Source organism: Mizuhopecten yessoensis, unplaced genomic scaffold (assembly GCF_002113885.1).
Source record: "Mizuhopecten yessoensis strain PY_sf001 unplaced genomic scaffold, ASM211388v2 scaffold9173, whole genome shotgun sequence".
Classification (NCBI taxonomy): Eukaryota; Metazoa; Mollusca; class Bivalvia; order Pectinida; family Pectinidae; genus Mizuhopecten; species Mizuhopecten yessoensis.
Genome location: NW_018407915.1, coordinates 239,310 through 252,216, shown reverse-complemented (window position 1 = coordinate 252,216; position 12,907 = coordinate 239,310). Strand labels below are relative to the sequence as shown.

General features: G+C 36.7%; 1 protein-coding gene across 3 annotated transcripts in view; it reads left to right on the top strand.

The window, feature by feature from the left end:
• LOC110457519 (ATP-binding cassette sub-family A member 1-like) overlaps window positions 1-12,907 on the top strand; it is an 86,160-nt gene that overhangs the window by 18,430 nt on the left and 54,823 nt on the right. For all 3 annotated transcript variants that reach the window (XM_021508839.1, XM_021508841.1, XM_021508840.1), the window contains exons 19-27: window positions 519-646; window positions 4,191-4,315; window positions 4,498-4,695; window positions 5,043-5,230; window positions 5,413-5,546; window positions 7,791-7,909; window positions 8,480-8,677; window positions 10,377-10,557; window positions 11,825-11,971. In XM_021508839.1, the coding sequence (XP_021364514.1) occupies window positions 519-646; window positions 4,191-4,315; window positions 4,498-4,695; window positions 5,043-5,230; window positions 5,413-5,546; window positions 7,791-7,909; window positions 8,480-8,677; window positions 10,377-10,557; window positions 11,825-11,971 (1,418 nt within the window). The remainder of the gene's footprint in view (window positions 1-518; window positions 647-4,190; window positions 4,316-4,497; window positions 4,696-5,042; window positions 5,231-5,412; window positions 5,547-7,790; window positions 7,910-8,479; window positions 8,678-10,376; window positions 10,558-11,824; window positions 11,972-12,907) is intronic.

Sequence of the window (12,907 nt, the reverse complement as noted above, 5' to 3'; positions counted from 1 at the left end):
GCTTCCCTATAGTTGTCTGATACTCCACAGAGACCAGAATGGCTCATTGCTGTTATATTAGCCACCTGGAGTTTTCCTGAACAGCTTCCCTATAGTTGTCTGATACTCCACAGAGACCAGAATGGCTCATTGCTGTTATATTAGCCACCTGGAGTTTTCCTGAACAGCTTCCCTATAGTTGTCTGATACTCCACAGAGACCAGAATGGCTCATTGCTGTTATTGCAAGGCATTTGTACACATCCATTACACAAATTGATTTTTTTGTTATTTGAACAAAAATTGAACCTCAAATATTTGTACAAATTAAGAGATTTTAAATCAAAGGGGATGTGTATTTTAAATTTGATTTCTGTGTGTGATTATCATTATACCTAACTTTTTTGTATTTGTTGGCTGCTTATTTGGAGAATGTCTGAACTTTTGTAAAACATTTGTTTCATTATTTACAGTGTTTCATTCAAACTCCTAGGTTTTATGTACCTGTATATTGATGAAGATATTTACTTGACATTGTAGAACGTTTGTGTTGGTGTCTGACCTGTTTGGTTTACTGACTGACCCAGCTATCCTTTCTCTGGATGATACCGGGAACATTCTGCCATTGATGCAATATATGTACAATGTGTTTATACAGCAACAGAATGGTGAGTCTGAATTAAGCTACAGATGTGATAGAGAAACTGAAATAAGCTACAGATAAAATAGACTGAAATAAGCTACAGATAAAATAGAGAGACTGAAATAAGCTACCGATAAAATAAAGAGACTGAAATAAGCTACAGATAAAATAGAAAGACTGAAATAAGCTACAGATAAAATAGACTGAAATAAGCTACAGATAAAATAGAGAGACTGAAATAAGCTACAGATAAAATAGAAAGACTGAAATAAACTACAGATAAAATAGAGAGACTGAAATAAGCTACAGATGAAATAGACTGAAATAAGCTACAGATAAAATAGAGACTGAAAAAAATTGAAATAAGCTACAGATAAAATAAAGAGACTGAAATAAGCTACCGATAGAATAGAGAGCCTGAAATAAGCTACAGATAAAATAGAGAGACTAAAATAAGCTACCAATAGAATAGAGAGACTGAAATAAGCTACTGATAAAATAGAGACTGAAATAAACTACAGATAAAATAGAAAGACTGAAATAAGCTACAGACAAAATAGAGAGACTGAAATAAGCTACAGATAAAATAGAGACTGAAATAAGCTACAGATAAATAAAGAGACTGAAATAAGCTACAGATAAAATAGAGAGACTGAAATAAGCTACAGATAAAATAGAGAGACTGAAATAAGCTACAGATAAAATAGAGAGACTGAAATAAGCTACAGATAAAATAGAGAGACTGAAATAAGCTACAGATAAAATAGAGAGACTGAAATAAGCTACAGATAAAATAGAGAGACTGAAATAAGCTACAGATAAAATAGAGAGACTGAAATAAGCTACAGATAAAATAGAGAGACTGAAATAAGCTACAGATAAAATAGAGAGACTGAAATAAGCTACAGATGAAATAGACTGAAATAAGCTACAGATAAAATAGAGACTGAAAAAAATTGAAATAAGCTACAGATAAAATAAAGAGACTGAAATAAGCTACCAATAGAATAAAGAGAGTGAAATAAGCTAAAATAAGCTACAGATAAAATAAAGAGACTGAAATAAGTTACAGATAAAACAGAGAGACTGAAATAAACTACTGATAAAATAGAGACTGAATTAAGGTACAGATAAAATAGAGAGACTGAAATAAGCTGAAATAAGCTACAGATAAAATAAAGAGACTGAAATAAGTTACAGATAAAACAGAGAGACTGAAATAAGCTACTGATAAAATAGAGACTGAAATAAGCTACAGATAGAATAGAGAGACTGAAATAAGCTACAGATAAAACAGAGAGACTGAAATAAGCTACAGATAATATCGAGAGACTGAAATAAGCTACAGATAAAATAGAGCGACTGAAATAAGCTACAGACAAAATAGAGAGACTGAAATAAGCTACAGATAAAATAGACAATTTCCATGAGGAGCTGTCTAAACACTTCAAAACTGCACAGTTACGATTTTCATGTTGATATTAAATGACCATAACTCACTAGACCAAAGGAGCTGTTTCTTCAATTTTAGACAATAGTAGCTTTTATTAAATGTAAGCTAAAACTTGTAAAGCTGAGACCATAACATGTGTATACCGTAACTATTTTTTATTCTCAAATGTACATTTATATACAACTAAACACGCAAGAACAGTTTAACCTGTTTATTACTACAGTTATAATACATACAAGCTACAAGTTTGGCGTATCAGGGGCTACTCACTCTATACCAAAACGATTAAACTTACTAATAGGATATTTAAAATTTAAAGAATCTGGACTCTGAGGTGTCCCAGAGTAGCTAGCTACATGATCGAGCAAGACTCCAAAGATACAGAGAAGCAACTAGACCCTGGACGATTCCAGAGAAGCTACTAGACTCTGCGAGCGACCCTGGAGAAGCTGCATGAGAAATGGAATATTCAACGACTACGGCTAGACCCTCAACGATATGAGAGAAGCTGAATATGTTAGCTAGACCCTCAACGATATGAGAGAAGCTGAAACATACTGTCGTAAAATACTACATGTATAATATTATTATAAGATTGGGGGTAGAATTCCCCAAGAATTAAATGCCAAAATTAAACTATATGTTTTAAAATTAAGAGTGAGTAGCCCAAACAATTAAAACAAAATCAGGAGACCAACTGAGATGACATTCATATGACAGTTTAAGGGTATAGCAAAACCAAAGCACCAAAGTAATGTTATAGCATACGTATATGGTATTACAATCATATATAAAGTACAGATTATATATATATATTACATGAATAAACAGTACAATTACAGGTGCTGAAGGGGATGGCGGGTGGGAATGCACAACAATCTCCTTCAATGATTCAGAAAACTATGCTGTGGGGGCTCCAAATCCCTAACAGGGCATTCCCTCAGGCAGACGCTGATTGGTCAATCAGCAGCATCCCTCTACTCTCATTAACATACATGCTAATTGGCAACTACATAAATACATACGACCTACATTACAGAAAACAGAAAACATAGGCAGCAAGGCAAACTCATTGTATATAAACTATAGTTTAATATTAAAATATCAAACTATCATTTTATATACAACTAAACACGCAAGAACAGTTTAACCTGTTTATTACTACAGTTATAATACATACAAGCTACAAGTTTGGCGTATCAGGGGCTACTCACTCTATACCAAAACGATTAAACTTACTAATAGGATATTTAAAATTTAAAGAATCTGGACTCTGAGGTGTCCCAGAGTAGCTAGCTACATGATCGAGCAAGACTCCAAAGATACAGAGAAGCAACTAGACCCTGGACGATTCCAGAGAAGCTACTAGACTCTGCGAGCGACCCTGGAGAAGCTGCATGAGAAATGGAATATTCAACGACTACGGCTAGACCCTCAACGATATGAGAGAAGCTGAATATGTTAGCTAGACCCTCAACGATATGAGAGAAGCTGAAACATACTGTCGTAAAATACTACATGTATAATATTATTATAAAATTGGGGGTAGAATTCCCCTAGAATTAAATGCCAAAATTGAACTATATGTTTCAACATAGAGTGAGAGCCCCCTGGGAATGCGCAACAAACTCCTTCAATGATTCAGAAAACTATGCTGTGGGGGCTCCAAATCCCTAACAGGGCATTCCCTCAGGCAGACGCTGATTGGTCAATCAGCAGCATCCCTCTCCTCTCATTAACATACATGCTAATTGGCAATTACATAAATACACACAACTTACATTACAGAAAACATAGGCAGCAAGGCAAACTCATTGTATATAAACTATAGTTTAATATTAAAATATCAAACTATCATTTTAGACCTTGCTGAGACGTTGTGTACAAATTCACAGACTTTACCACTATTTCTACTTATTCCTATTTAAGTTTTGTGTATTACCTAAATTTTCACATTTGAATAATTGTCATAGAAGTATAGGGCTCTAAAACCTATGTGTCAGCAGATTGATCAAGTTCAACAATGAAGATTTTGTAGTTTGATAGGAGACTTTAAGGAGGTTTATTTTTATAGTTTCTGTATAAAAACCTTGCTTGAACGTTATTTATTTTGTAGTTTCTGTGACACTTGTTGATATTCTGACCAGTGAGGCAAGCTTTGAGGAGTACTTACAAAATGTGCTACAGATATCACCACAAGTGATGGCTCAGCTACTCAACTCCACCCTCAGTGCTGATGGGGTGAGTCTCACACACTTTCCTTGAAAACATGGTGACCAGAATGTAACCACTGTGGATTAAATGAAAGATTTACAAAACAAAGTTATCAGATAACATGATCAGTAGTTAGGTAAATATAGTAAATAACTTTATTAATGTCAACACCAGAGTCAGTAAATACTTTCATTTGTTTCTGTATGTAGCTGGCACTGCTGAATCAGTCTGCAGCAGACATAGCTAAGACTCTGTGTGACCCAGATGAACTGTCACAGGTCTTGACCTTGCCCCAGTTTGCTAACATCACTGTGGAGGAATTAAGTAATCTCCTGTGTGGGCCTGACGTTACGTCTACAGCGGAGGTGTTCAAGTCCCTGATGGACATCTCCACCATCTCTTTACTGGTAGGCAATCAAATCTCAAATCTTTCATATCCAGTTAGATTGCAAAACAGTTATTTCAATTTATTACGAGTAACTGTGAGTCTGTTCAAATATCAGGGGAGGTAATTTCTGTTAGCGGTGTATTTTGTAAATTATATATGTACTGTGTACATTGAAATTGTGCCTAAACTGAAATAAAGGGATAGAGCGGTTTGTTTGGATTTTCAGAATACACAGGTATGATTTCCAGCATAATGTTTGGTTTACATTGGGTTCAAAGTTTTTGGGGTTGGTTTGGACAGGTACCACTGTTATCTTTGTTGCAGATGTATATTAAGATTGGAGTTAAGGTAATGTTTCATTTGTAGCTATCAGAAGGCATCTCCGACCTGAGCCAGTGGTCCGTTCTCTCAGCACACATTACAGATGTGCTCAACAATATCCAACAGCTGACAACCCTGCCCTCTATTGACATCGACCTAAATAACCTCAACACTCTCCTGCCCTACCTGCAGAGATTTATTTACGACTATGGACCAGAGGCATTAGCTGACAGGTATTTAAAATTGGTATTATGTGTACTTAAATTAAAATAAACCTAATTTATAGATTTTTTGACAATGAAGATGCCATTATCAACATGTTCATTGTACCAGTATTTGGCCTTAATGAATTGTAGTGTATTTAAGGTATGTGTATCAAACATGAACAAACACACTATCATTTCTGTATTTTTAGTTTGAATGTCCTGATTGAGGATTTTAAGTCTCTATCCAATGATACAATGACTGTCCAGTTGATGGCTGATGTACAGCATGTTGTAAAAGGATTGACCTCTCTCAAGGTCATCAGAAACTTTATTCCACTCAACGGTAAGTTGTCTCTGGAGAATGTCCTCGGAAGGAACTTAATGCTATATATACTGGTAAATAGACTAACCGTTTATTTCATTTTGGCGAGTGAGATATTTTTATAAAACTGGTTTCACACTGTTACAGATATCAAAAGTGATAAATTTATTTTTCGCAGTGTGAAAATGTCACCTTTGGTATTGATCTTTGAAAACAGTTCTTCCTATTCACTGCATTTAAAGCCTCAGATTTTTTTGTCGTGTAGATGAAGTGACACTAGAATAAGTGGTTTTGGTATGTTTTTTCTACCTGCACTAAGATATTTATCTAGTAACTAAACAGTTCATAACATTTTATTAGCAAATCCTACCAGATCTAATCAGAAAACAGGATCGCGATGAGTAGCCTATTTAGAATAGCACTAGGTTTGTTCTCAAGTGTGATATTATTAGAATATGAAGTCAATAATTACACTACCTATAAATCCCCAACTGTTTTGATGCATAGTCGTCCTTCAAGGTATTTACAAGATGTGAATAAAGACAAAATTTCCCATTGAATACCAAACATATTTTACTCGTATGACGGAACATACCCATACTTTCAGACGGAATATACCCATACTTTCTGACGGAATATACCTATACTTTCTGACGGAATATACCCATACTTTCTGACGGAATATACCCATACTTTCTGACGGAATATACCCATACTTTCTGACGGAATATACCCATACTTTCTGACGGAATATACCCATACTTTCTGACGGAATATACCCATACTTTCTGACGGAATATACCCATACTTTCTGACGGAATATACCCATACTTTCTGACGGAATATACCCATACTTTCTGACGGAATATACCCATACTTTCTGACGGAATATACCCATACTTTCTGACGGAATATACCCATACTTTCTGACGGAATATACCCATACTTTCTGACGGAATATACCCATACTTTCTGACGGAATATACCCATACTTTCTGACGGAATATACCCATACTTTCTGACGGAATATACCCATACTTTCTGACGGAATATACCCATACTTTCTGACGGAATATACCCATACTTTCTGACGGAATATACCCATACTTTCTGTCATCTTACGCTTTACACTTTTCCAAAAAGTATCAGCATTATGTCCTATTTGTAAAATGTATATTATTACAACAGGAAACCATCAAATACCCTCTCTGTACTAATAGAAAGATATAACCATGGACTGATTATGTATATTTGTATTCTGTATTCATGTGACAACCCATTTACACTATTCAAGTCATTAAGGAATAGAAATACCGCCATGATATGATGAATACATCCAACCGTGTGCTGATACATACGAACGCCCATGTTCTGATAGATAGATGAAACCATGAACACTAACCATTAGCTGACAAATAAATATAAACATTAGCTGACAAATAAATATAAACATTAGCTGACAAATAATATTGTAGGTAACCATCTTCTGATGAAAACATGAATGTACTGCAAAATAGATGTAACCAGCAACTAATACTTACATCCATGTACTGGTAAATAAAACCATGCACTGATAAATACTTACAACCATGTACTGGTAAATAAAACCATGCACTGATAAATACTTATAACCATGTACTGGTAAATAATACCATGCACTGATAAATACTTACAACCATGTACTGGTAAATACTTATAACCATGTACTGGTAAATTAAACCATGCACTGATAAATACTTACAACCATGTCCTGGTAAATAAAACCATGCACTGAAAAATACTTACAACCATGTCCTGGTAAATAAAACCATGCACTGATAAATACTTATAACCATGTACTGGTAAATACTTACAACCATGTACTGGTAAATTAAACCATGTACTGATAAATACTTACAACCATGTCCTGGTAAATAAAACCATGCACTGATAAATACTTACAACCATGTACTGGTAAATAAAACCATGCACTGATAAATACTTACAACCATGTACTGGTAAATAAAACCATGCACTGATAAATACTTACAACCATGTACTGGTAAATACTTACAACCATGTACTGGTAAATAAAAACATGCACTGATAAATACTTACAACCATGTCCTGGGCAATAAAACCATGCACTAAAAAATGCTTACAACCATGTACTTGTAAATACTTACAACCATGTCCTGGTAAATACACATAACCAAGGTACATGTCACATAGGTGACATCTAAGTCAAGATGAACCAGTCACTCAGTGATGTATTATCTTTTACAGTTGTCCTACAGGATGTGCTAAAACACCCCAACAGCTTCAGAAGCTACATGATAGCTGACCTTGGACTGAGCCCAGAGGTCACTGAGGCTTTGTTGACAGGGGCCATTGACTACACTGTGGTGAGTGTCTAGCATAGCTAGAGTTGCAGATGAAGGTCGCTGTTCCATTGCTTGAACTTTTAGCCCACCGGGTCCGAGCGACTTCAAATTGGTACATCTTCTGCTTAACCGCTGAGGGGCAGGGCCAAAAAGGGTTAAATTGGCCATATTGATTTAAACGACTTCTCTGGAACGAAGACATGGATATCAGTGGAGATTATATAGGTGTTATTGGAAGTAATTGTGCCATGACCTATGGAGTATGGATTAACACTTGTAATACTGAAGAAACCTTGTTTGATACGTATACATATACCTCTTAAAGCAACAACAACTAAAGGTCTTAGTTGTATAATGACTATTGTACACACAAAAAAACACTTTGTCACAAGGTCAAGTGTTTGATATATATATATGTCCCTGATAAGAAATGCATCCATATAAAGATTGTGTTTTTCTGTCTCCAGCTATTAGGGTATATATAAAAAGAGTGTTTTTGTATCTCCAGCTGATTGGGTATATATAAAGATTGTGTTTTCTATATCCAGCTATTAGCCTATATATATAAAGATTGTGTTTTTCTATCTCCAGCTGTTACAGTATAAATACACAGAACTAGAAGAACAAGTCTGTGACCCCTCGCTCCTGTCAGGTATACTCAATCTGACTACATCTAGTGTCAAGATGTCTCAAATCAGCACTGCTCTGTGTAACCTCAACGATGCTCAAATCGTCAATCTAACTGAAAGTCTGCTGCAGAATCTTGACATTGGGGATCTCGTTGAGCAGGTAAGATCTCGTTGAGCAGGTAAGATCTCGTTGAGCAGGTAAGATCTCGTTCTCGTTGAGCAGGTAAGATCTCGTTAAGCAGGTAAGAACATTTTTCATGAAATTTATTTTTTGTATCCTGACCAGAGAATGATTAATTCATACTGATGACATTTTATTGGCACCTTCTGTGAATACCCCAACAGAAACCAAAAAGTGAGTAGAACCCTAAATACATACATGTTAATGTAGAACCCTTAATACATACATGTTAATGTAGGACCCTTAATACATACATGTTAATGTTTTGTGTTGTTAGAAAATATTTTGTGAAAGTATACAGTTAAAAACTGAGCACAGCATCAACACACAAAAACAATGTCAACACACAGTGTCAGCACACAAGGACAAACTCTACCAGTGTCAGCACACAAGGACAAACTCTACCACAGTTTCAGCATATGAGGACAAACTCAACCATAGTGTCAGCATATGAAGACAAAATTTACCATAGTGTCAGCATATGAGGACAAACTCTACCACAGTGTCAGCACACATGGCCAAACTCTACCATTTTCAGCATATGAGGACAAACTCTACCACAGTGTCAGCACACAAGGCAAACTCTACCATTTTCAGCATATGAGGACAAACTCAAGCATAGTGTCAGCATATGAGGACAAAATTTTCCATAGTGTCAGCATATGAGGACAAACTCTACCACGGTGTCAGCACACATGGCCAAACTCTACCACAGTGTCAGCATATGAGGACAAACTCTACCACATTGTCAGCATATGAGGACAAAATTTACCATAGTGTCAGCATATGAGGACAAACTCTACCATAGTTTCAGCACACATGGCCAAACTCTACCACAGTGTCAGCATATGAGGACAAAATTTACCATAGTGTCAGCATATGAGGACAAAATTTACCATAGTGTCAGCATATGAGGCCAAACTCTACCACAGTGTCAGCACACATGGCCAAACTCTACCACAGTGTCAGCATATGAGGACAAACTCTACCATATTGACAGCATATGAGGACAAACTCTACTACATTGTCAGCATATGAGAACAAACTCTACCATAGTGTCAGCAGATGAGGACAAAATTTACCATATTGTCAGCATATGAGAACAAACTCTACCATAGTGTCAGCAGATGAGGACAAAATTTACCATATTGTCAGCAGATGAGGCCAAACTCACCAGTGTCAGCACACAAGGCCAAACTCTAACACAGTGTCAGCACACAAGGGCAAACTCTACCACAGTGTCAGCATATGAGAACAAACTCTACCATAGTGTCAGCATATGAGGACAAAATTTACCATATTGTCAGCATATGAGGACAAACTCACCAGTGTCAGCACACAAGGCCAAACTCTACCACAGTGTCAGCACACAAGGACAAACTCTACCATAGTGTCAGCACACAAGACCAAACTTTATCACAGTGTCAGCACACAAGGGCAAACTCTACCATAGTGTCAGCACACAAGGCCAAACTTTACCATAGTTTCAGCACACAAGGGCAAACTCTACCATAGTGTCAACTTACCAAGACGAATAAACCACAGCATTTACACTGAACACAAAATCTTCACTCAAAGTTGAAATGAAATCAAAACAACACATACAGAAGCCCAAGGAAACATGAAAGCAATAAGGAAAAAGATCATTAATCCAATTGTGTATACTCCTTTGTTGTAGTACCTGATATCTGGCGTAGGTGGGCTACTTAATGCGATCAATGTGACATCAGCAGAGGTCGCCGATTCACTAACGAAGCTTAGTGCCGCAGAAGAAGATCTGACAGCAGCTGCAGCTATTTACAAAAATGGATCAAAGGATCTCAATCTCAACATTTTCTCTTCTCCAGAGGCCCTCACAGGTAACTAAATATCACACAGGTAACTAACACACAGGTAACTAAATAACACACAGGTAACTAACACACAGATAACTAAGTATCACACAGGTAAATAACACACAGGTAACTAAACATCACACATGTAACTAAATATCACACAGGTAACTAAACATCACACAGGTAACTAAACATCACACTGGTAGCTAAACATCACACAGGTAACTAAGTATCACACGGGTAACTAAGTATCACACAGGTTACTAAGTATCACACAGGTAACTAACTATCACACAGGTAACTAAGTATCATGCAGGTAAATAAATATCACACAGATAACTAAATAACAGACTGGTAACTAAATAACACACTGGTAACTAAATATCACACAGGTTACTAAATATCACACAGGTAACTAAGTATCACACGGGTAACTAAGTGTCACACAGGTTACTAAGTATCACACAGGTAACTAAATATCACACAGGTAACTAAGTATCATGCAGGTAAATAAATATCACACAGGTAACTAAATATCACACAGGTAACTAAATAACACACTGGTAACTAAATAACACACTGGTAACTAAATATCACACAGGTTACTAAATATCACACAGGTAACTAAGTATCACACGGGTAACTAAGTATCACACAGGTTACCAAGTATCACACAGGTAACTAAATATCACACAGGTAACTAAGTATCATGCAGGTAAATAAATATCATGCAGGTAACTAAGTATCACACAGGTAACTAAATAACACACTGGTAACTAAATAACACACTGGTAACTAAATGTCACACATGTAACTAAATATCACACAGGTAACTAAGTATCACACGGGTAACTAAGTATTACACTGGTAACCTAATATCACACAGGTAACCTAATATCACACAGTTAACTAATATCAGGATGTTGTTTGTTAAACCATGTATTGTCGTTAGCATACATTGACATTTGTGGTACATTTCCAACATTGCAACCTACTGAATGGAAACATAATCTTTTTAAAATGTGTGAGCTGGAAAATGTACAACAATATTAGCCACTGCAGTTCTTACCTAGATGACAAATTTCTAAAAATAGTGATCAAGTCCTTTAGCAATGTTCATGTCTTTTCAATATGGTATTTCTTGTCAGATTGACTGGAATACATCTTTTATTATGTAAAGTGATAAGGTTAAAAAAGAGCTTTTTTCATGCCTTTGTTTCGGAAAAAAACCCAGTTGAACCTGTAAATTAAATGTCAGATAATGGAACTGTATTTCCATTCTATTTTGTAGGGAGCTCTCTGCCATCACTATCTGGTGTTTTGTGTGGTGATAGTTCTGGGAGTCTGTCCTTAAGTGACTCTATTGGAATCTCTGGCAAAGTAGGGTCCTCACAAGATCTATCTGACGATCAGCAGAAGGAAAAGAAACAACTCTCAGGTAACAATAGGTCACATGTTGATTGTATATACATGTCAGACGGGAGCTGTGTCTGAGAGGGTTAGTCACATGTTGATCGTATATACATGTCAGACGGGAGCTGTGTCTCTGTGAGGGTTAGTCACATGTTGATCATATATACATGTCAGACGGGAGCTGTGTCTCTGTGAGGGTTAGTCACATGTTGATCGTATATACATGTCAGACGGGAGCTGTGTCTCTGTGAGGGTTAGTCACATGTTGATCGTATATACATGTCAGACGGGAGCTGTGTCTCCGTGAGGGTTAGTCACATGTTGATCGTATATACATGTCAGACGGGAGCTGTGTCTCTGTGAGGGTTAGTCACATGTTGATCGTATATACATGTCAGACGGGAGCTGTGTCTCTGTGAGGGTTAGTCACATGTTGATCGTATATACATGTCAGACGGGAGCTGTGTCTCTGTGAGGGTTAGTCACATGTTGATCGTATATACATGTCAGACGGGAGCTGTGTCCCTGTGAGGGTTAGTCACATGTTGATCGTTTATACATGTCAGACGGGAGCTGTGTCTCCGTGAGGGTTAGTCACATGTTGATCGTATATACATGTCAGACGGGAGCTGTGTCTCTGTGAGGGTTAGTCACATGTTGATCGTTTATACATGTCAGACGGGAGCTGTGTCTCCGTGAGGGTTAGTCAAATGTTGATCATATATACATGTCAGACAGGAGTTGTGTCTGCATGATGGTTTAGTCACATTTTGATCATATATACATGTCAGATGAGAGTTGTGTCTTCGTGAAGGTTAGTCACATGTTGATCATATATACATGTCAGACGGGAGCTGTGTCTCTGTGAGGGTTAGTCACATGTTGATCGTATATACATGTCAGACGGGAGCTGTGTCTCCGTGAGGGTTAGTCACATGTTGATCGTATATACATGTCAGAC